Here is a 26,562-nt window from a genome sequence, read left to right on the forward strand (position 1 = left end):
ATTTCAACAAAACTACATTTTAATTGAGTGCTTTTTTTCTTAAGATGGAAAGAAGAGTTGCACTTAAATCTCAAAATACTGTTGTAAACAATGTACTTCAGAGGCAAAGTTCCTCATGTGAACGTGGGGATTTTGACTGTGGCTTACCATTTACATTAAGCTTTAATTATGGTCAGAGACTCGAGTATTTCTGATGCTTGCCGAGGCCTTCTCATGAAAGATGTAAAAAAAGAAAAATACATCATCTCATTTTTTTATTCTACATTTAATATGATGAAAACAAGGCCCTGTACAATCCACCTTCGCAGTGAGTACAATAATTATTTTACAATTTGTACACATTAGAACATGGTGCTAGACTGGTTCCACCCGTTCAAAATGCAGTCAAGAATGAAAAAAAAAAAAAAAAAACCTCTTTGAAACCTGCACCACAAGAAACCTTCCATTCAAAGAGAGGAGATAAATCTTTCTGGCCGATCATACAGCAGGCCTGAAGTGAAAAATGTGTGATGAGAGACCAAACACCATTTATGGAGCTTTTATGTGCGTCTTATACCCCTGATTGATCCATTAGATAAAGCATGCCGTGAAGCTACAGCTCTTGATCTCTCTACCAACTAGTACAAACCTGGCCAAAGTATTGAAAATGGCATTTAATATTTCAGCTATGTGAGGTGCACTTAATTCGCATCAGAAATTAAAACAACCTCAAAAAACAGACATATTTGCAACATAAATTAAGCACTTAAGCACCTGTTCTCTCAAGTGCTCAAAATGTGTTTTGCTGCTGTTGTAAACCAGGTGTGTACCAGGCAACACTTTGTCCTCTTCTTTAAATTTAAAATCCTCCGGGAGGAAAAGGCCAAGAGTGTCTGTCAACCTGTACAGCCATCAATGTGCCACAAAAAACAAACATAACACACTGACATCAACATTTAAAACAGGGGAGTGAATTCAAATGTTTTCTTGGTCTCCAAGTAGCCGTGTGTTTGCTCTAACATGTTTTCACTTGTTCTCGACAGCACGTACGTCCAATTCTCTCCAAAGGCCACAAGAAACATGATTTTGTACAAAACTAGATCCCCCTCCTTTCATTTCTCTCAGCAGAAGAAATCTAATATTGCTAGAAAACTTCCCCATCTTTTGCATGTTTTTTTTTTACACATTTTATGGAAGAAAGGTTAAGCTTCCCAGTGTTTCCCAGAATCAATGATGAAAGCACTTCCAAGTTCATTCAAACGCATAGCAGTCCACAAAAAAAACAAGGCTCTCAGTTTCTCTCAACTCAATGTTAGCTTTCATTGGATTCACTTGTTTTATGCTACGTAAGTGTACACTTTGCGGTCCTCCGGTGTTCGTGCCAAATATTCCCTCTCAATGAGTCCTTCAATGCGCTTCTTGATGACTACAGGACTAGGGAGGAATCGTGCTCGCAACTGCTGCGTGACCTGTGGAGACAACAAATACAGTAACGTCAGTGTTTCATACTCCTGTCATTACTCATTTTATCACCATGATCAGCACCTTATTTTATATCTTTTGCCTTCATTTTATGTTATTTTATTTTACAAAACTGCTCTGTCCAATACTGTGGACAGGAAGTGGTCAAAACAAAGAAAATGCATAAATCATTTTTTTTTTTTTAAATTAAAGTGTAAAAGTTAATTACAGTAAGACATAATTTTATTGATTGTTTAGGGTTTTCAGTTCCAACTCTCTTGCCCTTGTTTCCTTGCTCAGGACCAGAGGGGCTCATTTCTTGGAACTCAGTAAGTTCATCAATACAAAGAGAAAAATATATAAATGTAAACAATGCTAATGTGGGCCAAAATGCAACCATTTCGGCTAACTGACCTCTGCTACTAGGACATTGTGCTGCATCTTCTTTCTGGACTTCATGATGCGAACAATGGCAGCTTCGATCTCATGCTTCCTGTCATCGTCCACTTTCTGCCGTGTCTCCTTCCTTTCCGGGTCTGACTCCCCTTGTTTAGCGGCCACTAGGTGGTGCAGAAGAAAGGAAAATAAATGCAAAAGACAAGTTCTTTTGTTACATTTTCTGCAGCACATGAGGCTTATGTACATTTAAGTGTTTACTGAATACCATGGGATCAGAATATCGTAAGACCTATTCTGCCAAACGACTGCAGTACAGTTCAGTGCTGCAATATTTTGAATTGTTCTCTATCTTCAGAAGCACCAGTTCAACATATACCAAAACAATGCATCAGAAATTCAAAAACATTATTTTACTTTAATCATAAGAAAACATCATACAAACTTAATGATGTTGTGTACCTGTCTGGATCTTGACACGGTGCAGTTTGGAGGTAAACTGGTCGTTGACTGTAAACACATGGCCGTTCTCAATCTCCTTGGACTTGGGCTCCTTGGTGAGAACTCTCTGAGTGGGCTTCCCACAGGCCAGAGACTGCAGCGCTCGCACCAACTCCCTCTCTGGGATGTCCGTCTCCTGCTGGATCTCCTGCAGGTTGGAGAAATCCAGTTCGGGGCAATGAAACAATAAGCAAGACGTAACAGAGAGAAAAGCTGAAACTTGTATGATAAATTCCTCATCAAGGAGTTGTCAACTGTAAATCACCAGGTTGCTGCTGTTTCTGGGCACAGCAAAATCTTTTTGTGATACAACAGGAACTGTAACATACAGTTACAGTGTGCAGGGGCAGTGGGGATGATGTGTACCTCAAAGGTGGACTTCTCTCTGTTGTTGAAAAGCATGAGGATGGTCATCTGGAAGGTGGAGACCTGCAGGATGTGCTTCCTGGTGTTGGAGCCGGTTACCTGGGCTCCTCCTACTCCGACCTCTGACCCATCCTCCTTTTGAAATGTTGGGATTAAACATCAGAATCTAAAAACATGTTTCAGAATCCACTTCCACAAGAAATTATGTGTGTTCTGTTATTTAAATAATTTCATTATTTAAACACTTTAACAACACAACACAAACACAAATTAGAGCTTCTTGCTAGAACATTTTCAGTGTGGCCTCTAAACTTTGGTAACAAAACTAATACTTTGGAAAACAGCCCGACTGACAATATATGGAAACTTGGTCAACTTGTCATTTCCCATTGTCCATTGTTCTTTCACATAATTATGGCATACAGTATCAGTATGAGTAGAAATGCACTGATATTCCGCTTTAAGTTGGTGCATACCTTTTTGATGGGACCGTAGAAGGTGGCGTTTAGATCTGCAGAGCCCATATGGTGCTGCAGTGTGAGTTGTCTGCCGCTGTGCTTACCAAGATAAAACCTACAAGCAGAAAGGAGTCATTCTAGGTTAACATCTAAGAATAGTCAGTGTACCACAATTAATCCAACTTAAGTGTTGATACTTTCTGCAACAGGCCCGAGGAGAAGACCTTAACAACATGGCAAAAATATGATATATATTCTATTTCTAGGAATAAACGCAAGCTTATAGCTTCAGAAATGGGTCAGGAGCTGAAAAAGGTGGTTACTTTGGTCGGCTTCCAATTGTGACATAACATAATGTGGCTTAGTAAGACTCTTGCTTTTGGATCACACATTTCAGAAATCCCTGGACTGAAAACAAAGTTCTAAAACCACACATTTAAACTGTAAACTTGTTATTCTGTGCTTCAAGTGCACAAGTGACTGACCTTCTAAAGACTTCAAATGCATGTCGCGGTGAAGGGGGGATGTTGCACTTGGGTGTTGCTGATTGTGTTGGCCAGTATCCCGTAGTCAGGACTCTAACAGTGAGATCAACTCCTCCGAGTGACACCTGGAGTTGGAAAAAGCATGAGATGCACAAACAGGTTTCAGTCTACTCTGATGTAATAACACCCCGTACACTGCGTTTTTTGGTGCATTTAGAAACAGATAAAACAGACAGAACTTAAGTAGACAAAAAAAAAAACTGCAGACCATTAACACAAATTAGGCACATGTGCTGTTTATCTGAAACAGATCACTGTGCTAAATTGAGAAAAATTCAGAACATAAATATAACCTAATAGATTAGAAAAAAATAGGTTTCACGTGGGTTTAAAATTGACTTTTTAAAATATAGACTAAGCAAACAATATGTACAAATAATTACAGGGATTCATGCTCTCAAATTTATTGTCTGCTAAACATGAGTCACATTTGTTTCAGTTAACCAGAATGACAAATACAGTGACAGAGGCTCTGAGACAAAAAGCATTGTGACATCGCAGCACAAGCCAGAAATTAGCAGCATGTATTCCCAAGGTTTGAACAGTGGTGCATAACTGTTTTCATGTCAGAGCAACGCAGCAACGCTCAGTCGCTCAAGCAGCCGTGTATTGATTACAGGCAGCAAAGTGGGCTTGTTATTTGTAGAGTGAGCTGTGGCGTGTAGCGTCTCCTCACCCCAGTTGTCTGTAGATGTTGTCTAAACTCGTCCATGGTGGTGTTGGAGATGCTCATATCCCGGAACATGCCCTCCAGTTTAGAGGTGAACTGACAGCCACACTCGGTCTGAGCAATGAAGACCACAAGAGGGATCACATTTAGTTTGTCAAAAGACATTCAATTTAAATGATTATCAACTTCGAACAGCAGCATGTGGGTACAGTCTGCTTACTGTAGGTTTCTTCTGTCCAAAACTTTCTTTGTAATCTACCAACACATTGACTAAAGCTTAAAACTTTACCCTTGGGGTTTAGATACCATGAACAAGATCACACAAGATGCCTAAAAACACCTTTTAATGTGAGCTGACAGAAAATTACAGTTTCAGTTTAGTTAAATTACAGTATGTAAAGAACATTTTTTTTATTTTGACTGGATAGCACAGGAAAGAGAGAAATTGCATAAAAAATCTTTTAAAAGCTACATAACCTTCTCATCCTGAGGTGGAAGGTTCTTATTCAATCAAAAGCTTTTCTGAAATCGCCTTATTTTACTGCTCACCTTAAGCTTTGAGATCATGTTCTTCTCAGAGTCATCAGAGACGCTCTTGTTGGTGAGCAGCCTGCGGGCCAGGTGCTGCTTGTAATACCTCTCAAACACGTCCTTTTCCTGCATGAAGCGGAACAGCACCATGGCCTTGTCTAGTATAGACTCCACCTCCTGCTCTGTCAACTGGACAAAAAAACAAAATGATGGATGTTACAAAGGATGGTCATGAACACAGTCAGTTTCATGGTGCAGTGTGGTACCAAATCCTGTACAAGCAGGCGTTTAGCGTATTCTAAAATAAGAGTATGAATCCATTAAAGGGCTCACCCCTTTTACTCCTTTCTTCAGTTTGTCATCAATGAAGAGTGACAGGTACTCAGGCGAGCGAGAGTTGAGATTAAGGAAGTACTCAAAGTCGCCTGCAATAGTTTGTTTGAAGAGCCGGTCATTATTGAAGGACTCCTGGAGGAAGCGGTCGAAACGTGACTTCAGGTCCAGCAAACCCTGCAGGCAAGGAGACAAGGATGAATGGGGATCATACAGGTGCAGTTCAACAACAGTAGCTCCAGCAGAGGAAAGCTGGTCTCATCAGTAAAGAGCCAGTCTGCTTCAAAAGCACTGAAAGATTTTCAGAAACAGTGCCTCTGCTCTTGTCGCCTGAAAGACCTCACACGTTATTTAGTACAGCGCAGCGACGCAGTGTGGTTGAGGGCAGAGATCATCATGGTTTGTGGCCACAAAGGCAGGGGGTCAGAGCAGTTATCCTCTGCTGGGAAGTTATGGAAGCACATTATGGTCAAGAACCAGCACGCAATAATGTGCCAAAGCATGCTGAGCCAGGAGAAATTGCTCCATGATCACTAACAAGGTTAGATGTTAGCACTGATTTCATTCACCTAAAATATATGTGGTTAGAAGGTTATAGTGTGCTTCAACACCATCAGCCCGGCCTACTCTTAGAGGAGATAAGGCATTCCTGCAGATTCACAAGACTGAGCAATAACCTCACTGCACTGTAATGTCTCCTGACATCCCATCGTCTTACCTGGATGTAGTCCACAGGGTTCTTTCCCTCTCCCTCCTCTGACACGAGCGCCTTGCCTTGCTCCCGCAGGTATGAGCTCATACACTCACACATGGTCTTGAGCCCGTTGGGAACCCTGCTGAACAGCTTGTACATGCACGCCAAATCTGTGACGGATATGCATGAAAACACACACATACACACACAAGCACACATATTAGAAATCCTTTTCCACCAAGTGGAAAAAGGACTGGGCAGCTGAAAAAACTGAGCTTTATTTGCGCACAGTGAACTGAAATACCTGAGTGTGCCAATGTGAAAATATGATGATGATGATGATGATGATCACTGAAGCTACTACGCTGCAGTCCCACTTCTTTCTAAATCCAATCATTACAACTGCATTCTTCCTCTTGTATTGTTTGTGACATGAGAAAGGGGACTGCACTACTGATCCAGTAAAATGTAGATATCTCTTGCAAGAGGCAATTAGATGGTTTGCTAAAGAGTTTGGGGGATTTCTGTCTCCCTTTTTTGGAGTGAACCATGAACTCTGACTGTAGCTTGTGTGGATTTCATTTTCCCCCATAACAAGGACAATAAACATGACATACACATGAAGCACAAGCAGCACAAGACTGCAGCACTCTTACCGTCTGTCTTGCCATTTTTGAGCATGTGGACCAGGCCAGAGTTCTCCATCTCTACGATGGTCTTCATGTGTTTGGAGATGAGCTCACGTTCCACCACCTTGACAATAGGCTCCTCTGTAGATTTGTCCAGGCAGTGCATCACCCGCTCAATCTCCTCATTGATCCTAGCTTCCACCTTCTTTATGTACACACTGGCACTGTTTTCTGCAAGGAACTTTTGGCTCTCCATCTGAGTATGAACAAGAAACACTCTGAAGCTTAAAAAATGTTTCTCAAAATCATTTCCACTTACTTTCAATTTTACAAAAATGCACAGTCACAGGAATTATTTTCTCCCACAAACCTGGAAAAATTCTGCAGACATTTCTAAGAACGGTGCCTCAAAGTCTTCTTCATAAACAGATCTCCCTTCAAGGCCGAGGATCATTAACATTTGGCAGGCATTTCTAATGGCCCCCCTGGTAGAGAAGAGAAGCAGACCAAATGTTGAAAACGCAATCAGTGATGCAAAAGAAAAGTGCCAAAAAAAAAAAAAAAACCCAAAAACAAAATCAAAAACAAACCAACAAACATTTCACGATGCTCATTTCACACTTACTATGGCTGCCAACTAACTTGATTGTTCCTTCATCTAAAAACAACAAGAGGCTCAGAAAAATCAATGCTTTAAATGTCAAAGCCTGTTTCAGTGAACTTCCCAGCAGGTTTAATTGTAGCAGAGGTACCTGACAGCTGCATTTATTGTTTATGGCGAAAGCATGTACCCTGTCTGGTGAAAAAGGGTGATTTAACATTTCCCTTAATTTGACTTAATATGAAGGATGTGAAGTCAATTTTCTTCCCAATTTATGTGCAACTGGAATTAAAATTAACTTGTCAACATAAACTGGCAATTAGTTAGGTTGTCATGCATGCAATCAATGCTGAGTTTCTGGCTACCTGTCCACCACCTCCCCCTTCCTCTCGCGTGCGATCATGTCCAGCAGGGTCTGTCGGAGGTGGTCTCTGATGCAGCCATAACGAACCACCTGATCCCTAAAAATGATAAGTCCCAGGTTGTAGACATTCTCTACATTGTTCTGCTGTACGTACACCCGGTCCTGTGGGACAGACACATGAAAAGGTGAATTAATGTCTTGGACAACACTGGATATATGCATTTCCTCTCCAAGGTTCTCATATATGTATATATCTCAGTTATGTAGTGACATAACGACTGAAATATTGCCAAGATCAATTGTTTTCCCAGACACATTTCTAAAGCAGGCCTGATGTTCTCTGTTCTACAGTGATTATTCAACATTTTAGAAACAGTTTCATTTTCATTTTCAAATACATATGTGTCTGTGTTCATACATACACTATGCAAATACAATCATAGGGTATTTCCACACTATTTATGGTTTAAGTTTAATCCTGCATAGACTTGGCAGCACTCTCTGAAAGTGAGGCGGCCTCTTGAGTTTGTTCGAAGAACAGTTTAAAAAAGTCACACTCACAGGTTGTTATTTGTCAGATTTGATTGGCTGCTCCTAATATGGACTCTTAAGAATCAGAGGCCAATATGCCAAAGGTACAGTTGCTGATAGAGTCACAAAAGTCTCATTAACTCAGCCAATAAACTTTTTTTTACTACTCTAAACCAACATGTGTACCTGAAACTGCACTTGACAGAAAACATTTTCTTTAGTCAGAGCACACATCAATGAGTTGTACCTGAAGCATAACAGACAGACAAGATTTCTAAAATAATGAGCAGTATTCACTTCTGTAATTTTCTTGTGACCTCAGTCTCCTCACTCATGTGTGCTGTTATGAAGCTGTGTAAATGTGTTAGATCCGGGGAAACATCAGCTTCTCACCATGTACATCAGGATGTCTCTGATCATCACCATCGCTGTTTGATGGTCATTCCAGGCCTGATTGAGGGTTTGGAGGAAGTTATTGTTTAGGGAGTTGAGGACATCTTCTCGTACCTTTTGGGGGGACAAACACACATGCATGAAGTGGACATACGACACCAAGTTCTGCAGTGTTACTGACAACATACTGACCAAGGACCAGAAACTTGAAAACTCCTTGTTGAAGAAAATGCACCTGCATCAAGCTGACACTTCAATGCAGTATTTTATAGTGCTAATACTTTGCACTTTCTTTAATGCCTTTTCTCTACACGTCTCTACAGCTCGGTAATAGTCACACTGCAGTGTGACTCAGCACTGTAAACCTAATGTCTCTGTAGAGTAAGATTCTTAAGGTCACACTGACCTCCCCTTTTTCCCCTTCTGGACATGATGCATTATCACCTCTGTCCTACTAATACATGAGATAAACCCTCACAGACTCACTAACTTCTTCTACACATCCATACCAAATCTTAAAGTACAAGATGGAGGCAACCCCATAAATCTGAATATGCCTTTAAATTAAAAGCTCACTGTGCACATTCCTTGCTTACTTATAAAGCAGTTATGATGTTACTGTTGTTGCTTGGTGCTGATAAGATGAAGCTTCTCTTTTGTTTATCTGTTCTGACAATTTCTAATGCCGCTGCTGCATCATAATAAACACCGAAATAACAGTAGTATACATATATCAAACTATTGTGTCATCTGTTTCTAGAAAATAGATGTCATGGACCCAGAAGATGTTTGTTCTGTGTTTTTGGAGTCATGGGGAACATTACAAGAAGATAAACCAATGAATAAAAACTGAAGATCTACACAGTCTTTCCACAAAAGTGATATCTGGATCATTATTTGATAATAAAAACACATCCAGGTGTCAGATCTCTCTTCTTTCAACAGTTGCTTGTTGACTTTCCCTGACTGCTAATTTACTAAACCTGCCAAGTTGAGAATGTGTATTTAATTAAGCCGTAAACCCATCTGGCTGGTATTTAACAGCAGGCTGCTCAAATATTGCTCAATGGGTATCTGCACACTGTAAAATGCACAGAATCTTCCACTACAGATATCATGACCAAGCTTAATTTGTTACTAATTATATGCAACAAAAAAACAAGTGACAGCTTAAGAAAAACATTCACTAATGGCTTCTCTAACTTGACAGCAGGAATTTCAAAACAAGTTAATCTCTTATTTACAGGATGAGCAATTGATTGCAAAGTTTCTTTTACACAGAGTGATGAGAAAAATCACTATCATGTCCACCATTTCACTTACAATAGATTTCTCCTGGTAAATAAATCAACAAAATTTCCAGTTTGAGAAAACTGTGCTCTGTCAAGGCATCACTCAAAAAATACTGCACTGCTGTAACATATAAGGAAAAACAAGTTTTAGGAAGGCTCGGAGACAGATGACCAACCTTGTGCAGCTGAAAACCCAGAACAAAATTACAACTCAAGGACCCTACCAACAAATCTGGCCACTTCCTAGTCAGTCACAGAAATGAGGAATCTGTCAAAAGCACAAAAAGTGATCCTTAAAGAGTTTCACAAATCTGAAATTGTATTGCCCAGTTTTCTAACTCACCCTCACAAGGCTCATGAATGGAAATGGCTCATGTTTTCCAGCATTATCTTTGTTTTGCACAGACGACACACAGGTTAAGCAGTAATATGTTTCTAAATATGTAACCTATGAAAGATTCTGTTTAGAATATATAGTTCTCACAGGACTATCTTATATCAAATACAAGTATGCACAAATAATTATCTGTCACACACTTGGGTGAAACAGCAGTCAAATACACTTTAAAAACAACAAGAAACAGGAGCATAAAGCCTGTTTTCTATCATTCTGCAAGCATTGTGTGACTTGACTTGACTTGACTTGACTTTAGGTGTCTGGCAAATTCACCAAGCTTATGATGTGCACTGTTCGGTGTGTCATAATTTCCTTTGATTTCAAAATTTTAAGGGAGTTTACCGAATTACCTGGGTGTTTACTGCAGGAGTAACTATCGTGTCATGAAGGTTAATCTGTGCAATCCCCCTTGGTACAGCCAAAATATAATAATGCCTAATGCTTTGAAAATGCCTGCAATCTGTGTTTGTCTTACTTTGTTGATAAGGTGTTCAGTGACGACCTCCCGCAGGCCCGTGTACAGCTTCTCTCCATGTTTGTGGAGCACCATTGTGTAGGCGTTCCTGTACAGTTCTTCGAAGCTCAGGCCGCTGTTGTTCTTCCTCTGAATCTCCTGTATGGCATTCTTCAGAAGGTCCCAGATATTGTTGACGTACTTCTCATCCATCGTCATCTGCATAAGGTAATGAGCAATAAGTAAGATGACCATCACCTATTGTTATTTGTACCAACACTTAGATCCAAGGATCTTGTTCCTGAATAAATCCTCCCGATACAGATAGACTCCCAGCTCTGTGCAGTTTTGTCTTTGCATTCTTCCTGCACTGGAAATGTGAGCCAGGGGATGGGAGTAGAAAAAACTGTACATTTGTCAACTCCCCATCTTTTATTATTCACTTTGTCATTGAGAATGACTGAGATCAGATAGATACAGCTTTTCCAAACCCCAAAACACTCCTCTGTCCCCTGACAAGCTCTCACATCTTAACTGTCTTACACATGTGTGAACTTACTACAATAGAACATATGATTGGAAGAGGGCCTTCTGCCTTGATTTGAGACTCTAAGGCGATACTTCCTCTCCTGCTGTGGATACTGCCTTTTAGAATCTCCACCAAAAATATGCTTTACTGTATAGGTGCTTAGGGTTGGTTTTTGGCCAGTGTTAGGATCTGCAGAATATAGCAAATAAGGCCTGAGTTTTAATAAGCCTGAAACAATGGTCTGCCTGGAAGAAGAAGCGGGTAGAAACAAGCATTCATTTATATTTTCTTCTGCAGGTTGTACAAGTAGTGATGTTACCATGTCAGTTTATTTTGTATCCATGAGCAGGAGATCTTACCACAAACCAAAAAAGACAGACTTTCAATGTCATAAATGACCATGCTTTCCTGAAGTAATACACCTCTTTTCTGATTTAAAAATACAGAGTTAATAATTAAGCTAATGCACAATACTGTGCACTCACTAATTTTTCATTCAAACAGGGTGTTTTGGGCCAAGAGACAACTTTGAGTTTCATTAGAAATACTAAAATATTTTGACATATCTGCTATGTAGAGTTCTGTGGTTGGTCTATCTCGATTAGGTTAAATCATGTCTTCCTGTTTCCTCTTTCGTCTCTCTCAGTTTACCTTTAACAGCGTACTTAAAACCCAGTTAACACAATAAATTATTGAGATAGCGGTTTGGCAGCCTATCTGATAAATTGTAATGGTCAGATGTCCAATTTCTGTCGTGTTCTACTGAAATGTGAGAATGACAAGAAACCTGCACTCAGAAGAACCCTGGCTGGTGCGACCCCTTCTGTTACTCTAACAGCATGATCTGTAAGGAAGATGAAGATGCACTGGGTCTGTCAATTGGTATTACATAGCCAAGAAAGAATTATGTATGTGGATATGTGTAAGTTCCAACACTGACAAAAACTGAACACTCCCTATATGTTACTTCTTTGCACACTGAAACCTACACCAACTTGAATTTCTTACATGTTCAAATGCCATGTAAAAGCTGACAGTTTGGAAAATGTGTTTAATGTGTCAAGACTTAGTCAAGAAGTGCAGGAGCAGGATTTTCAATTTACCAGCCACTTTTGACAGTGAGAGGAAAATAACATGTAGTTCTGCATGGACGCTGAGCTGTGATGCATCATTATATTACAACTCTCAAAGCAGTAAATTTAGGGAGCTCTCCTCAGCATTCTTGTGGACTCTGAACTCAATATGTGCCACCGCTGGTGAGGGGGAACAGTGCGTCCTCCTTCCCTGCAGACAAGCCCAGACACATGCATGTCAAGATGCTGCTCTCTGTCAGGACTGGGTCACATTCAACAGGCACACACAAGTGAAGGTCCTCTTGGCAGTAACATAAGGTGGACACTATCACTAGCACATTACTAGAAGCTACTCTTGGAGAAGAAACCTCTCAAGCATCTGATGATGTACAGTCTCACTCAGCCAGTCAGACAGGCTGAAATGTCATTTAAAGCAGAATGAGGTCAGTTCACAAATTAGGTCTTTCAATGACTTGCAGACAAAGGGAGTGCCAGGTGGACGAGGAGAGGAAGAAAAATCACCATTTTAACACTAAAACAACGACAGACATTTGGATACACTGCTGATATACCAGTTAATGCGAACCAAGAACTGCCGTTGGGTTCGCTGGTTTGTTTTTTTTTTGTTAGCATCCATCTACAGCAGTCACAGGGTTGCTGCTTGGTCTTGCTACTGCTGAAAATCTTGCTAGCACTCCAGGGCACAAAAGTCAGTCAAATTTCGAGCTCAGCACACAGAGACGTCATGCATTTGATTAAAAAGTGTAAAGTATACAAAACAACAAGTGTCAAGAGTCAGGGCTAACGTTAGCGTCGGCTATGTCGACAGATCGATACTGCTAGCTAACATTTGGGGAGTTGATAGTTAAACGTTAAGGACGATAAAAGTCAATCATTTAAGCTCCCATTGAGCTGGTAACATAATAGAGCAGCCACATAACCAACCGACCAAGAGTGGGGGCGACTGAACATTTGAAGGTATCACTTTGTTTACGGATAGGCAAGTCATATCTGCTGCTCAGCTGGTTAGCCTGCTAGCATTTAGCCAGCAGCCCAGACCACGGCGATCGCGTCACCGCCTGTCCAACAGGCAGAGCACCTAGTACGGTGAGCACTTACAGGAAAGGCCCGTATCCTCATTTTGGTGTCCTTCTTGGTGCCGCCTTTGCTGAGATTGGACATGGTTGCCTCGTCCGCTGGCTCTGTATTCACATGAAAGTATTCTCCAGGGAGGGACGGGGGTGACGACTAATTTATGGAGCAGCCGACGAGCTTTCACTCGACCTCGTAGCTCCGCGTCCCGGCACCGCAAGTTTATTGTTGATAGCCAAACGCCAAATCCGATAGTTCTTCATACAGCAATGGCGGACTACCTGCAGTTCTCATTGCGCAGAGCTCACGCACTCCAAGTCACGCGAGAAATTAATAATTTGGAACATTTTCCCTCAGTTGCATCTTTACTTTAGAATAATTTATCACATCGTCACACATATATATGATGGACTGGAAGTACTCAAAATATTTTCATACTTTAAGATTAACTTTAAAAATATCAGTGATAGAAAGTAACCAAGAATAATTACTCGAGTAGCTGTACTTCAATTTGAATTGAATACTTCCACTTTATGTTTGGCTACTTCTACTTTAAACTTCAGAGCTATCAAAGGGATATATTGCACTATTCACTCATTTACATTTTAACAGCTATACCTGCTTATTCCTTTTCAGATTCAGATTTCACTTACAGAACATACGATCAATGTGATGCATTGCTGTGCATACAGTAGTTAAAACTACCCCCACCTCTATCAACTACAACCTTAAAGTATTGCTGACATGTAAATGCATCAGTAACAATTCTCTAATTAGTTATAGTCATATAGATGACACTGTCAGGAGGCATTCTGCATAATGGGTACTTCTACTTTTGACACTTAAAGTACATCTTGTTGCAAATACTACTGCGATTTAAGTTTTTAAACATTTTTGAATGCACAACCTTCACTTGCAATGGAGCGTTTTTACTGAATCTGTATCTGAATACTTCCTCCACCACTGAAAAACACATCTTTACAAGTAAAATTTTACTAGAGTAGAAAGCAGAAATAGAGAAATAATGTCATAAAAATGTACTTATAACATCAAAACTAAAAGTTGTCATGCACAATGGCCCCTGTTAGTGTTATATTATGTACATATGTATATTGTAAAGTGGTTTGTTTCTTAGATTTTATTTTGGATCAGATCATTTGCTGGTTTTTATGTCTTGATATAAACTCCATCTTAATTTGGTTAGGGCTGGTTTAGGCTGTGATGTGATGTCTGAGTCGTTGGACCATGTGGATGGAGGATGGACTCCTCCCTGGCTTCACGTCTGGGCAGATTAACACTGATGGTAGAACAGGGCTGCATGTTTGGGAATCACTTGCTTTTAAGGGGATATCACTGTTTGCTATTCTGCTTGCTGGATTGTCAGTGTAAAATAGCCCTGGCCAAGTTCTATTGTGACTATGTTATTTAGTGTTTTTATTGGTGTGATATGCACTTGCACAACTTTGCATGCAAAGTCTGTCTGTGCAGTTACATACCTCTTCTATAATCCTAAATCAATACATAGAATTTCTAGGCTCTCTGGCAGACAGGAATATCTTCAATTTGACTTTAATTGGGATGCCAAATTGAATGTTTTCAATTGAATAGATAGCTTTGTTTCTAGCATGTTTTGTCATTTTTCAACTGGGGCAATTTGATTAAATCCAATGTGTCAGGTAATAGGCATCATATCAGTTGATGAGCCTATAATGGGACCCTTGTCAATTTCTTAATTGGTGCATAGTCCTAAAAAAGCTTTGTTTGATTTAATTTCACATCAGTTGGTCAGTTTTTAGAGTAAGTCCCAATAAGAACTTACTCTACTAAGAAGTTATGACAATTTGACTTTTAACTACATGAATATGAAGAGATTGCTGATTGTTGGGGGAGGAGTCAGCAGTGAACTACAGAAGATTTTTGCCCCCGGCCCCCCAGTGTGTTAATCTGGCCATTCTTACACAGCATCAGTATGTGGAATAGGCAAACAGGATCAACAGAGATGCCACTGTGATGACTAAATCGCCTAATGTCACCTGACCTTTCCCAGGCAACCGAGCACACTTTAATGGTGAAGTAATATTGCAGAGTCTTCTGAAACTACAGTGTATGGTGTGTCGTACACTTTTAGAGACAGTAATCAAGAAGCCTTTCACCAGATTTATTCCAAGAAAGAAAAAAAAAAAGAAAATCAAAACTTCATCCATTTGTCTTGTCAAAATGTCCTTGTTGATTACATCTGAAGAAGAACAGGACCACCAGCACTCAGAACTCAACAAAGCAAATAATTAACAGATGACTGGATTTAGTCCTCTGTATAAGTATCATGTATACATTTCAGATTAGTTTGGATTCTCATTTGTGGTAGATTATCATATGTATATCCTAAATACACATATAGTTTTCTTTCATCCCCTCCGTCTAAAAGTCTAAGTTTGGGGTTGTTCAAAAATGGCATAAAAAAGAGAACAGGATGCAACCACTTTAAATACATTACAGAAATGAAATACTTCCCATTGTAATAATGACAGACAATCAAGTAACATTTTCTCTTAAAACTTTGATATTTACAGCAATTATATTTTTGCCACTTTTAACAATTATGTCACAGGTGATTATTACAATGACATTACATCACCGGTTAGAGTCCTGCTGTTCTGTGATGACGGGAAATAGATTGGGTTCATACTTCCTGGATGAGCCGTGATTTCAGACCTGCTCCTGGTGTACCAGAAAAGTCTCATGTGAACACAGCCCTCCACTTCACTCCAACACTGGAGACAAAGAATAATTGTAGGTATGCCTGTTTTTCACTTTGCAGCCTGGCCAGTGAGTTGACAATGTTTGCTTGGCACATTTAGCCCTGACTCTCTATAACAAACATAAAGGGACAGATACACACTCAGTATAGAAAACGGCCTTAGGTCTGGACTCTCAAAAGCATTTTAGGATTTAAATTGTCACAGGCATTTCATTTTTTTTTCAATGGAAACCTAATGTTTGAACACTTAAATGCCTTTGGGAACTCAGAACCGAAGTAATAATTTAACAAGAGGCCTAGGTATTTACATAGGAATCTATGCAACATCACAGAGGCAGACACTTCATATTGCACATGAGAAAGGCAGGTACGTACGAAACAGTGGTTCAGAAATAACAGAAATGGGAAAGCCCACGTGTGAGGGAAAGAGCTGGAGACAGAGAGGGAGAGAGTGGCTCTTCTACAAACACTTGTATGCCCTTTAAGAAATTCATGTCCGTGGAGCAGACCAAGGCAGATTTCATCCAATCACGCTGATGCATATACCAATGTAGGTACAACACATACATCAAACCACTTTGCTTAGCAATTAACCTTCCTCCCTAAAGCGCCCCCCTGAGAGCCTTTTGAGGGAAAATTATGTATTTAAATCCTATGATTGCAGTATTTTTGCTTTCATCTACCTTCACTAGCATTATCAGGGCTGTATAAAAGCGGACATCATTGAAGACATTCTAGATTACATCCACTCTTTCCTCTCTCATTCTCTCTCTCTCTTTCTGCATCTCATCTACACACCCACCCCTCCGTCCACTCGCTCTCACGCCTCCACACACGGCCTACATACAGTACAGTGGAGAACATTACAGACGTTTCTCTTTGTATAACCATTCTGTGGTTGTTTTAATCTAAAGCTGCAGCATTTCAAACATCGTAAGTAAAACTGAATATGGCATATTGTAACACAAAACCCCATAACCACAAAAAACATTTGTTTGTTGTTGTTTTTTTAGATTAAAAAAAAATACATGAGGCACAATCTGAGAATTTAACTCTAATTTTTCAGACATTTCCTTTGGGATGTAGCAATAGTGAACTGTTGATGCTTTCAGGAAAGAGTCTTTTCTGTGAGGCTACATCTCTAGTTCCTTCTTTGAAATAATTTCTGAGTGCACCAAGAACTGAAAACAAATGCTGTTGTGTCTGCCTAATAACCACTGGTGGTTGTATACATAAATTAAAATAGAAAGAAGTCAAATGACATGAGATCTCAGGTCTCCACACAGGTATTTCACAAATATACATCTTCTGAGCATTGTGATCATTCAGTCAACACACTGATACTCAAACTATGTCTATAACAAATGTACAACATACATACTAAACAGACTATTTATTTCAATTTTCATATTATATTAAAAGCTCTAAGAAAGGCAGCAAAGATGCGCAATAAGGCAGATCCATATGACACACTCAATGACACACTCCATATAACATGCTCTACTCTGGCACATTTACACTAACAGATGAGATGGATCTTTTAAAGGGCTTCGGTTGCTCTCTATCTAAGGTCTCTTATTAGGAAATCACTGAACTTAAAAGTAAAAGGAAGTGATGAACGTGCTAGGAAGAAAAAAAAACTGAGGGTGCATTGAAGGTCATGAGCGGCTTTTGTCTGAGGTGCTGATGCAAACTTGATGCAGTGACATGCAGTTAATATGGGCAGGCGGTGTGTTTATAATGTTTTATGCACGGTGTGGGGTGTTGTGGCCAGGGATCAGTGACTTTGTCGTGGATCAGTGATTGTCAAATTGTCCCTTAAACACCTCCAGAAATGAGGTAAAGTGGATGAAAACACATGAGGGTTATAATGCTGTGTAAGTAAATTGACTAAATCTCCACCGTACAACTTCATGGACATAATGAATTAATTAAATATACTGTGAGGAGGCTGAATATAAAAATCTGTTCTGATGGTATAAAAATGGACTGCATTAAATTTCCTAGCCATGGAGAAATCAACAATGAAGATAAAAGGAATAATACATGAGGTGTCCATACAGCATGCATTCATAAGCATCAGGTGAGGGACGATGGCAGCTGCTTGTGTGTGAACACAGCTGAGCCATTTAAATCAATATAAGCTATTATGAAACATTTTACAGAAAGTATAGCACTTTATCTCACTGTTACATGTTGAAGTAGTCTTTTTCCATAAGAATGAAGTGTTGTTGTTTTTTTTTTACTCTGCTGTGTGTCCAAACAGTATGTGCATGTACATTTGTGTGTCAGTGTGTGTGTGTTTTTACAATCGTAATCAGGATCAGTACTGTATGAATGAACTTGTGACTTGCGCTAAAAACTTATTTTTCCAGTATAGCTGCTGAAAAAGATAAAGTCACCACCTTCTGCCTTCCTGAACAGGAGACACAAGCAACATGTAGCATCTAATCACTGAACCGGCTCAGATGGATCCACTCGTTTCAAATCGCTCGTCTGATTCAGTTAGTCTGAAACTTTGTCCTGTCCATTCTGCATGGCCTGCTAAGCATCTAAGTGATTGACAACAGAGAGATCCCTCCCTCTTAGGGTCCCTAATAAGGTATCTTCAGCCTCTTATTGGACCACAGAAAACTTCAAGCGCCCGCCAGCGGCCCGATGGTGTCACTGACCCCTCCCTCCTTCTGCATCGTCGAGGCAGCCGTTGAGGCAGTGGTCGTCGCTTCCGAAAGCACCCTGGGACTGCAGCAGCTCGTATTCCTGGTCCAGGAAGTCTAGGCTGTTGTTGCTAGGCAACCCACGGATGGTGAACTTGTGGGACACTTTGGTCCACTGCTCCCGATTTGCCGCCACTCTCTCGTACAGCTCAGTGGCCCCAGGAAACAGTTCAGATAGCAGCCTAGAAGCACAGAGGACAGTGGAGGCATGTGTTCAGTGAGTGTATTTTTTTGCTGAAAACAGCTGTCTGCAGAACTGCTGCTGACAGGACCAGTTAGAACGAACCAAAACTACTAAATAGTGGTTGTAAATGTGATATGTGGTTAAAGGGATCAGACGGAGGATGTGAAGTTGATTGTACGCACTTGTAAATGGGCATGGCGATATGTTCCATGAAGCTTATCTGTAGTTCTGGGATGTACGCTTTCTCTCTGTCCATCATCTCACTGGGCCTGTTCCCCATGGCTTTTTCCTGCAAGCACAATACAGACAGACGTGAGCAATAAGCTCACTATTAAGTAAAATGACACACTTCAGCCACTTGCTAAATAACTTCACATGCCATTTAACAGCCAACGTACACTGACACATACCAGATCTCCTTGAGAGAAGAACTCTTTATAAATCAGCTCCTGTGGACACATAGAGGCAGACAGCTGTTAATGTGCATACGGCTTCATATTCATAGTGACACTGATCAGGGCACGTGTATGTAATGTCACACAACAAAGCAGCAAATATAATCTGGAATACTTAAATATAAACACTATTATGACATCTTTTTGTTTGGATTTTCATTTAACTTCAAAGTAAGCATAAACCAATTTTAAAAGATAAAAATTACAAAACACTGTGTAATACCATAATACCATACAGTATTTGATGCACTCTGGTGTATCACAAATTAAGGAAAGATGTTCTCTTTTTTGCAAATTTTACTGTAATTGGACTATGCTGAATCACAACAATGCTGCTATCCAAGATAAAATGCCACTCCCCCTTGTTACAATTCAATATTTGGTGTAGCTGCTGTTTTGTCATTAATCCCCATTCTGGCCAGTGAGAAAATCATGTACCAACCAAGACCAAGACAAACCAGACCCTGAATTAAACAGAAAAGCGTGTTCAGTTTTGGGAATAAGGATTACAGTGCATTTGCTGTAGGTGTTAGGTGTTGGGAGATTTAGGGTGTAGGATTTAGGACAAGGGTCAGGGGTTTGGTGTTGAAAAGGGGGCAGACCAAGATTAAACATAATCCTAAAATGGAGTGAGGTTTCACAGAAAAGAATGAATGTGATGACATATAGACTGAAAGGTGGTTTCCAGCTGTACAGATAAACATCTCATAATCTTCATTGTCCCAGAAATGGGTCAGGTTTACGGTACAGTCATTGGCAACAGGACATCTTTGGGAAGCGAACTGTTGAAAATAGAAGCTGCTCTGGAGAAATGTCATGTCAAAGAGCAGAGACAGCATATAAGATGTCTGAAAATGTGCACTGTAATCACTATTACTTCATTTACTGTACTTGTGGTGCACTAATTACTAAATTTTTCACATTACATGGGTAATTAGACACATTTACATGAATGAAAACACTGCGCTTTATTTGTCAAAGGGTGAAGCACAAACCCCATACGAGGCTCTTCATGGGAGCATGACCTAAATATCTGTGTGCTGATTCATGTACTGTTATTGTGACTGTAATTACGATTTCTTCTGTGGCGACACATGGGTGTATGTTTTTTGCGTAACAGTTCCTATATTTAAAAACTAAGCATGTTTAGCTAAATCTGTGGCAAGTATAGACATGTAGACTGTGAACTGACAGCAATCTTGCGTGTAGTTTTCCAGCCCTTGGTTTGGTCTGACAGGTCACACGATGTCATCAGCAGGCACAGCAGCATGGAGCGGTGGGTACGGCTTTTTGGATTGTATCCGTCTGAAACACGCACATGCAAAAAATGACTCTATCTCAGCTGCATTTACAGATTTATGTTTTCAGTAAATTAGATGTGAGCTAATGTCAGATTGAAAAACATGTAAAACATTGAAACGTTTAACAGTTTTTTTTCCAAAACTCAAAATGCCCAGTTAGAATGTATTGATAGATATTGATGATCAGACGTAACAGCTGTATGTTAGAGAAGGCAAGGTGTGTGTGTTTCAGTTATGTTTCAATTTCAAACCATTTTAGTCCATGATTGACAAGTTACACTCTGAGGTGCGAGACAGTTTCTCAACTCATTTAGAAGCTGTTAATGTCCTTGAATTGCTTTAACAGCACAAAATTGATTCCACTGAGGAGACATCCACTCAAGATAACTTATAATTGGTTGCATTCAGCTGTAACAAACTGCTGGCCAGGAGGTTACAGCCAATTATATTACATAAGAGTGCAGTAAGCAATTGTCCCCTCAGAAGGGTTAATAGTCCACTGAAAGTAGAGGAAAACTAAGAATGTCAGTGATGAATACTGCAAGTCTGACCTCACGACTCTGAGTCACATAATGAAAATCTAGAGCCGGTGTGTGTGTTTTGTGCTGCGCTAAGAAGGGAGCCATGCTGCAGAGTTCATAATTTCAGTCTGCATATTTGTTTGTGTCAATGATTATTTAGCCAAAAGTTAGACATGAACTCTATGGGTTTAGTTGTGATTCATCAAGATCAAAATGGTGAATTGCAATGTTTATAGTGTATCCTTTTAATATCACACATGTTGCATGTCTTCTCTACAGAAATCAGGCTGCTCTAATTTAAGAGGAAAATAAAATATTGCTTTGGTGTCACCACTCTGAACCCAGCATCTGAGCCAAGCCTCCCTTTGTTGTAGAGGTGTGGCTGTTCCTACTGAACTACTGGGACGTACCATCAGCCATCTTCTGCAGGTCCTTGAAAATGCGAAGGTGGTGAGCCAGGTCAGTAGCCAGAATGATGTCTCTAATCAAATCCAGCACACGCTGGTAGTCCTAAACAAGCAACAAAAATAACTTTAGCTTGCACACACAGTGTTGGCAGAAGGTAGCAAATGGAAATTAAAAGTGAGCGACAAAGAAATGGAGGGAGACATTAATAACATGAGGATGACATATTTTATATCTCACCTTCCTGGAGAACTTCTCAAAGATATTGCAGCCAAAAGTGTTCAGAATGGCGATAGCCTGGGCAAAGTGATGTCTCTGTCATGGCAACCACAGCACAAAGGGACACATGAATGAATGCATTAAAAATGCTGCTTCTAAAGGAATGTTGAGTCATGTTGCAGTGCAACAAGCACAGCCAATTTACAAGCCTTCCATCGCCTCATCACTGAAACCAGGAATTAATGTTTAATTTGGCCACTAGGTGTCGTATGAGCACAGAACATTAGTGGCTCACACACTGAAGTTCATCAAGTAGAAAGGAACAGATAAATATTAGAAAATAGTGTTTAATCAGTCTGTTAAACTCTACAAGGTACATAGTATAAATCACTCATTAGCACTTAGGTCATAGGCAGTGGTGGCGTGGACTCTCTCACTGAGCAATAAATACATAACTCATTTCCTACAATGACAAGAAAAAAATGTATAAGAGTATAATTTATGTCACAGCTGTTGTGAATTGCAATAGATTGCACAGGTGCGTCTGATAATGTGGGCAGTAAATATTTATATAGCCACAAATCCCTCACTGGCTATGAATTTACCTCCATCACAGATCCCTCTGAGCTGTAGAGAGCAGCCAGCACAGATTTCTGAAAAAGTGTACATGTCATATTAATTCAAACGAAACAACATCCTTCGATGAAAGGCATTTCTTCTCTTTAACCGCACATGTCAAATTGAATATGAATCTTCAAATAGAAAAGCCATAAAGGGAGCTGATAAAATGATGACTTTTGCTGCAAAACAACTGTTGGTGTGTGTGTGTGTGTGTGTGTGTGTGTGAGTGTGTGTGTGTGTGTGTGAGTGTGTGTGTGTGTGTGGTTATGCATAATTCGAGTGCAGCAGAGCAACATACTTCTAATCAAAATGACATCTAGTGTCTCGCTGGGGCGAACACAGATCAGGAGATACAACCACAGACTCTGATTTCACTAAGGCAGACCCAGAGCCTGGTTCTTATTGACGTGCTCCATCCTGAGCATCTAAAAGCCAATTTCTAGCCTGCATTTTTAAGGTGCAGGTGCAATGCTGCTCGACTGCACTCTACGTGTTCGGGAGATTTAATGTTTTCATTCTGCCTCTTGCTCCCCCCTTCCCCCTGTAAGCCCTCTTATACAGCAGACACATGAACATAATTTGTGCTCTCACTGAAGCGACTTGGAAAGAATTGTTGGTGCCACGGTGGTCCAGGTCATGGCACATACAGGAGACAAAGAGAGCAAGGATCTCTATATCCCTTAAGAGAGAAGAAAGAGGATAAGTTTTAGGTTAAGGATCAAAGCAGCAAATTTTGGCTACTTGTGTCACCAGTGGGATCATTTTAGCAATGGAACAATACTATAATTCAATTTTGTACGTGTTTAAGAGTTGAATAATTAAAGCATAGGGCAGCAGAGTGTTATAAATACTTACTCGAGGTAGTTGGACAGCCCTAGGTTTTTGTAGAGCAGGTAGCAGAAGTGTGAGACAGAGAAGGCGTGCATCCAGTTGTGATAGGGAGGGTCCCTGTAGCCTTTCTTCACCATCAGGCAGAACCTGACACCGAAAAACAGCAGTTTACTAATCATCTCCGACACAGCACCCAATTAGTGACACATTCAGCACATTTTCGTTCAACTAAAAGTAGCACCAGAAATATTCTGCTCCCTCCCACCAATCCCCAGGTTTAAGGAATGATTTTGGCTTGAAACATGTTTCATTAATGTTTTGCACTGCAGATAAATTTTGACCGAAATCATGCCAGTTTCGCTATTAAAGAGCTGCTTATACCTCTCTTTCCGACGTGTTGGGATTCAGGTCTTATAGTCAGCTGATGGGGTCAGTGAAAATTAGAATAATTCAGCCCCAAAAGCACTCAGCTTTTCTACTCCAACAAACTACAAAGCAGTTGAGGAGAATGTGACAAACCGATAATGGAAAAGGATTAAAAGTAGGGAGCTGGTACAAAAAAATATTAAATCATCAGTAAGAAAAGTGAAAAATCAACAGCAAACCTGAAACTAGAGATCAATTTATTAATGCAGACTGCTTAAAGTAACTGTAGGACCCACTCATACACACAGGCTCTTATATTCAGTATATGAATATATATGAATATATATATATATAGATGGAGTCGGACCTGGCGAGAGTGTGCAGGTCAATCTTGTACGTGTTGATGAAACCCATGTCTTCAAACATGCTGAGGATACACTGCAGACACACACAACAGGATCAGTTACATCACTTTCGCCTCTGCCTCTTCAGCTCTGTCTCTCTAATCTCTCTCTGCTGTCTCTTGCTTTTTTTTTTTTTTTTTTTTACCAGGGGCGTGGTGTCATCAGGCAGGGAGCGAGGCGTGTATGTGAACTCAGCATAGAAGGGGTGGATCTCCTTCACCGGTTCGATCCCCGTCACCAGCAGCTTAGACACCTCTTCCTCTGAAACCTGCAACATACACATACTGAATCATATGGAGTAAATAATATTGACAGTGTCAGTAAATACATTGTTGTGAGACAGACAAATGTGATTTTACCTTCATGTGGTACATCATCATTTCATTGGCCAGGTGGGACCTGAACTGAGCTTCATGGACTTTCTTGTAGAGCAGAGACTAGAGGGACAAACACCATATTACAGAAAAGCTATAACAAATCAACAACTTCTTTGTTCTTTATTTTGACCTGCAGATTATTGGACAGACTGAATTTGTATTCAAGCTCATCCAAACTAGCTTGATTTTAAAGTGAGGTTGTAAAGAACCTCGGCCCCAGTCCCAAACGATCGGACTGAACCCTTCATGTTAATCCACTTGGTTACACTAGACAAGCTCTGGGTCTGATTTACAAAACAATGTAAGTCAAACTGAATGCTGCTTACACTTCAGTACATGAGGGAAATGTTGGTTACAGCCTGCAGCACACCATGACACAGGGGGAGCATTGATAAATAATGTATCTGATCACGTTTAAATGATTAATGAGCTGCCTAGAAGGCAATTATTTTTCCAATCTAATATCTTTATAGTTTGTCAATAAACTATCGAGTACCTGCAGTCATTAAAAGGTCAGACACTACAAGAGCTGCTTAATATGAAGGTGAATGAGAAATGCTGAATAAAATGTCATCACTGCAGTACTTTGTGACTCTCTGTGTCAGCTCTAAGAGTCTTTCTTTCTTTCTTTCTTTCTTTCTTTCTTCTCCGTCTTCATGACACTGCCTTTCTTATGGCACATTATGTGAATTCTGTTGTAAACATGCATTATCCTTTAAAAAACTTTATTTCTAAATCATACAAATTACTCAAATCACCGAGTAACTGTTAACTTGTTAAGCATTGAGCATTGTTAAAGGCAGGAGAAATAAGTGTGGTTACACAGAGCAAATAAATTTTAATCAACATTTCCACTATATTCTGGTAAAAGGTGAAATTGGGGCTGCAAAAATGAGAATAGCAAAATTTTGATAAACAAATTCTGAAAAACCTGTTGACAAATCTTTCAAAAGCTCTGACAGCACAGTGCAACAAGCCCTTGCTCGCCTTTTTCTGATCCCCATTATTGTTACAAACATCACCGTCTTCATCATCGCCTCCGTGAGCTACATACGCTAGCTCAGTAGAATGTCTGATAATGACTTTGCAGTCATACAATGCCTGTGAACTGCGCCATGAAAGCTACTCAGCTCCATCACAAATTGAATCTCTTTAAATTTCCCTTGAGATTTTGCTCGACTCTGCTTTGGCTGAGCATTTTGCTCCTGCTGAACTGATCCCATTTTGCCAGCTGGGATCAATCTCTCTCCCAGCAGATCTAATGCACCGTTTTAAGTAGTAAGAGACTCCTAATGACGCATATACTGTAAATGCTTATTTTCGAAACTTTCTTTTATTCCTCTCTATGTAGTCCAATTTAGTTAATGGCCATAAACTCGCAGCAATGACATTATTATAAATTACATGCATGTTTAAAACCAAGCTGAGTTAATGACCTAGAATTGTTTACAATGAACCAGTTTGTATGAAGATGAATGTGCAGCTTAAGAAAAGCTGCATTTGTTCCTTTTTAATGTTTCACACTTTTTCCACTGCTGCTAACAGAGATAATTAAAAAAAAGGAGAGAAGCTGTCTTCTGCTTTAAAGTGAGACGTTTTAGTTGTTAACTTTATTTGTAACTGATGTTTGCAAATGTGCGGTTGTGCAATTTTCATTATTAGTTACTTAATGCTTGATATGCTTGGTGACAGCATTTACTAAGCAAGGAGCAATTTAATGGCTTGTCCCTGACCAGAACATTTAAAGGCTATAGAGTCAGTTCTTTCAGTGGGACTTACGTGGGCGATGCTGATACCACAGTAGATGGAGAAAGCTGTGGCCAGGTCCTCGTCAAAGCGGTTGAACCACGGCCCATTCATTTTATTCACCAACTCGGCCACCCCGATCACCTCTAGAAGAAGGAGGATTTAAAGAAAGGATGGAGTCATAATGAGAAAAGGAAGGTGAGACATTGAAAGAGGCAGGAAACAAAGGAGTGAGGGACACGTGGGTGGATGGAGGCACAGAGAGTTGATGGCGAAGAAAAATGGAGAGTGGAAGATGATTGCACAGAGCTGCAGAACAGAGGGTGAATAGAAATAGATAAATAGATCTGCTAACTTCAATTAATTTA

General features: G+C 40.0%; 2 protein-coding genes across 3 annotated transcripts in view; both read right to left on the reverse strand.

Annotated features, from left to right (window-relative positions):
• Positions 1-212: 212 nt before the first annotated feature.
• Positions 213-13,394, reverse strand: cul3b (cullin 3b). Its single transcript, XM_041940261.1, has 16 exons — positions 13,317-13,394; positions 10,617-10,814; positions 8,453-8,566; positions 7,530-7,690; positions 6,934-7,048; positions 6,591-6,819; positions 5,959-6,104; positions 5,241-5,417; positions 4,926-5,096; positions 4,383-4,490; positions 3,647-3,771; positions 3,180-3,276; positions 2,704-2,838; positions 2,299-2,485; positions 1,855-2,000; positions 213-1,448 (listed from the first exon to the last, which is right to left on the reverse strand). The coding sequence occupies exons 1-16, from the start codon at positions 13,377-13,379 to the stop codon at positions 1,317-1,319; spliced, it is 2,304 nt and encodes a 767-aa protein (XP_041796195.1). The 5' UTR covers positions 13,380-13,394; the 3' UTR covers positions 213-1,316.
• Positions 13,395-15,495: 2,101 nt separating this feature from the next.
• LOC121608959 (cGMP-dependent 3',5'-cyclic phosphodiesterase) overlaps positions 15,496-26,562 on the reverse strand; it is a 100,888-nt gene continuing 89,821 nt past the window's right edge. For both annotated transcript variants that reach the window (XM_041940412.1, XM_041940413.1), the window contains 13 exons: positions 26,228-26,340; positions 24,431-24,508; positions 24,217-24,339; positions 24,035-24,105; positions 23,326-23,448; positions 23,062-23,149; positions 22,455-22,502; positions 21,871-21,945; positions 21,636-21,735; positions 20,596-20,708; positions 19,359-19,397; positions 19,131-19,237; positions 15,496-18,946 (listed from right to left, as the gene is read on the reverse strand). In XM_041940412.1, the coding sequence (XP_041796346.1) occupies positions 18,712-18,946; positions 19,131-19,237; positions 19,359-19,397; positions 20,596-20,708; positions 21,636-21,735; positions 21,871-21,945; positions 22,455-22,502; positions 23,062-23,149; positions 23,326-23,448; positions 24,035-24,105; positions 24,217-24,339; positions 24,431-24,508; positions 26,228-26,340 (1,313 nt within the window). In that variant the 3' untranslated portion in view covers positions 15,496-18,711. The remainder of the gene's footprint in view (positions 18,947-19,130; positions 19,238-19,358; positions 19,398-20,595; positions 20,709-21,635; positions 21,736-21,870; positions 21,946-22,454; positions 22,503-23,061; positions 23,150-23,325; positions 23,449-24,034; positions 24,106-24,216; positions 24,340-24,430; positions 24,509-26,227; positions 26,341-26,562) is intronic.

This window comes from Chelmon rostratus, chromosome 7 (assembly GCF_017976325.1).
Source record: "Chelmon rostratus isolate fCheRos1 chromosome 7, fCheRos1.pri, whole genome shotgun sequence".
Taxonomy (NCBI): Eukaryota; Metazoa; Chordata; class Actinopteri; order Chaetodontiformes; family Chaetodontidae; genus Chelmon; species Chelmon rostratus.

What these genes read in the sequence shown, in the direction of transcription:
- cul3b (XM_041940261.1), bottom strand. Translation starts at nt 13,379, where the DNA reads ATGTCCAATCTCAGCAAAGGCGGCACCAAGAAGGACACCAAAATGAGG. An exon ending in TGAGGATACGGGCCTTTCCT is followed by an intron (nt 10,815 to 13,316) that starts GTAAGTGCTCAC and finishes TACCTTATGCAG; the next exon opens with ATGACGATGGATGAGAAGTA. An exon ending in ACCCTGTGGACTACATCCAG is followed by an intron (nt 5,418 to 5,958) that starts GTAAGACGATGG and finishes CCTTGCCTGCAG; the next exon opens with GGTTTGCTGGACCTGAAGTC.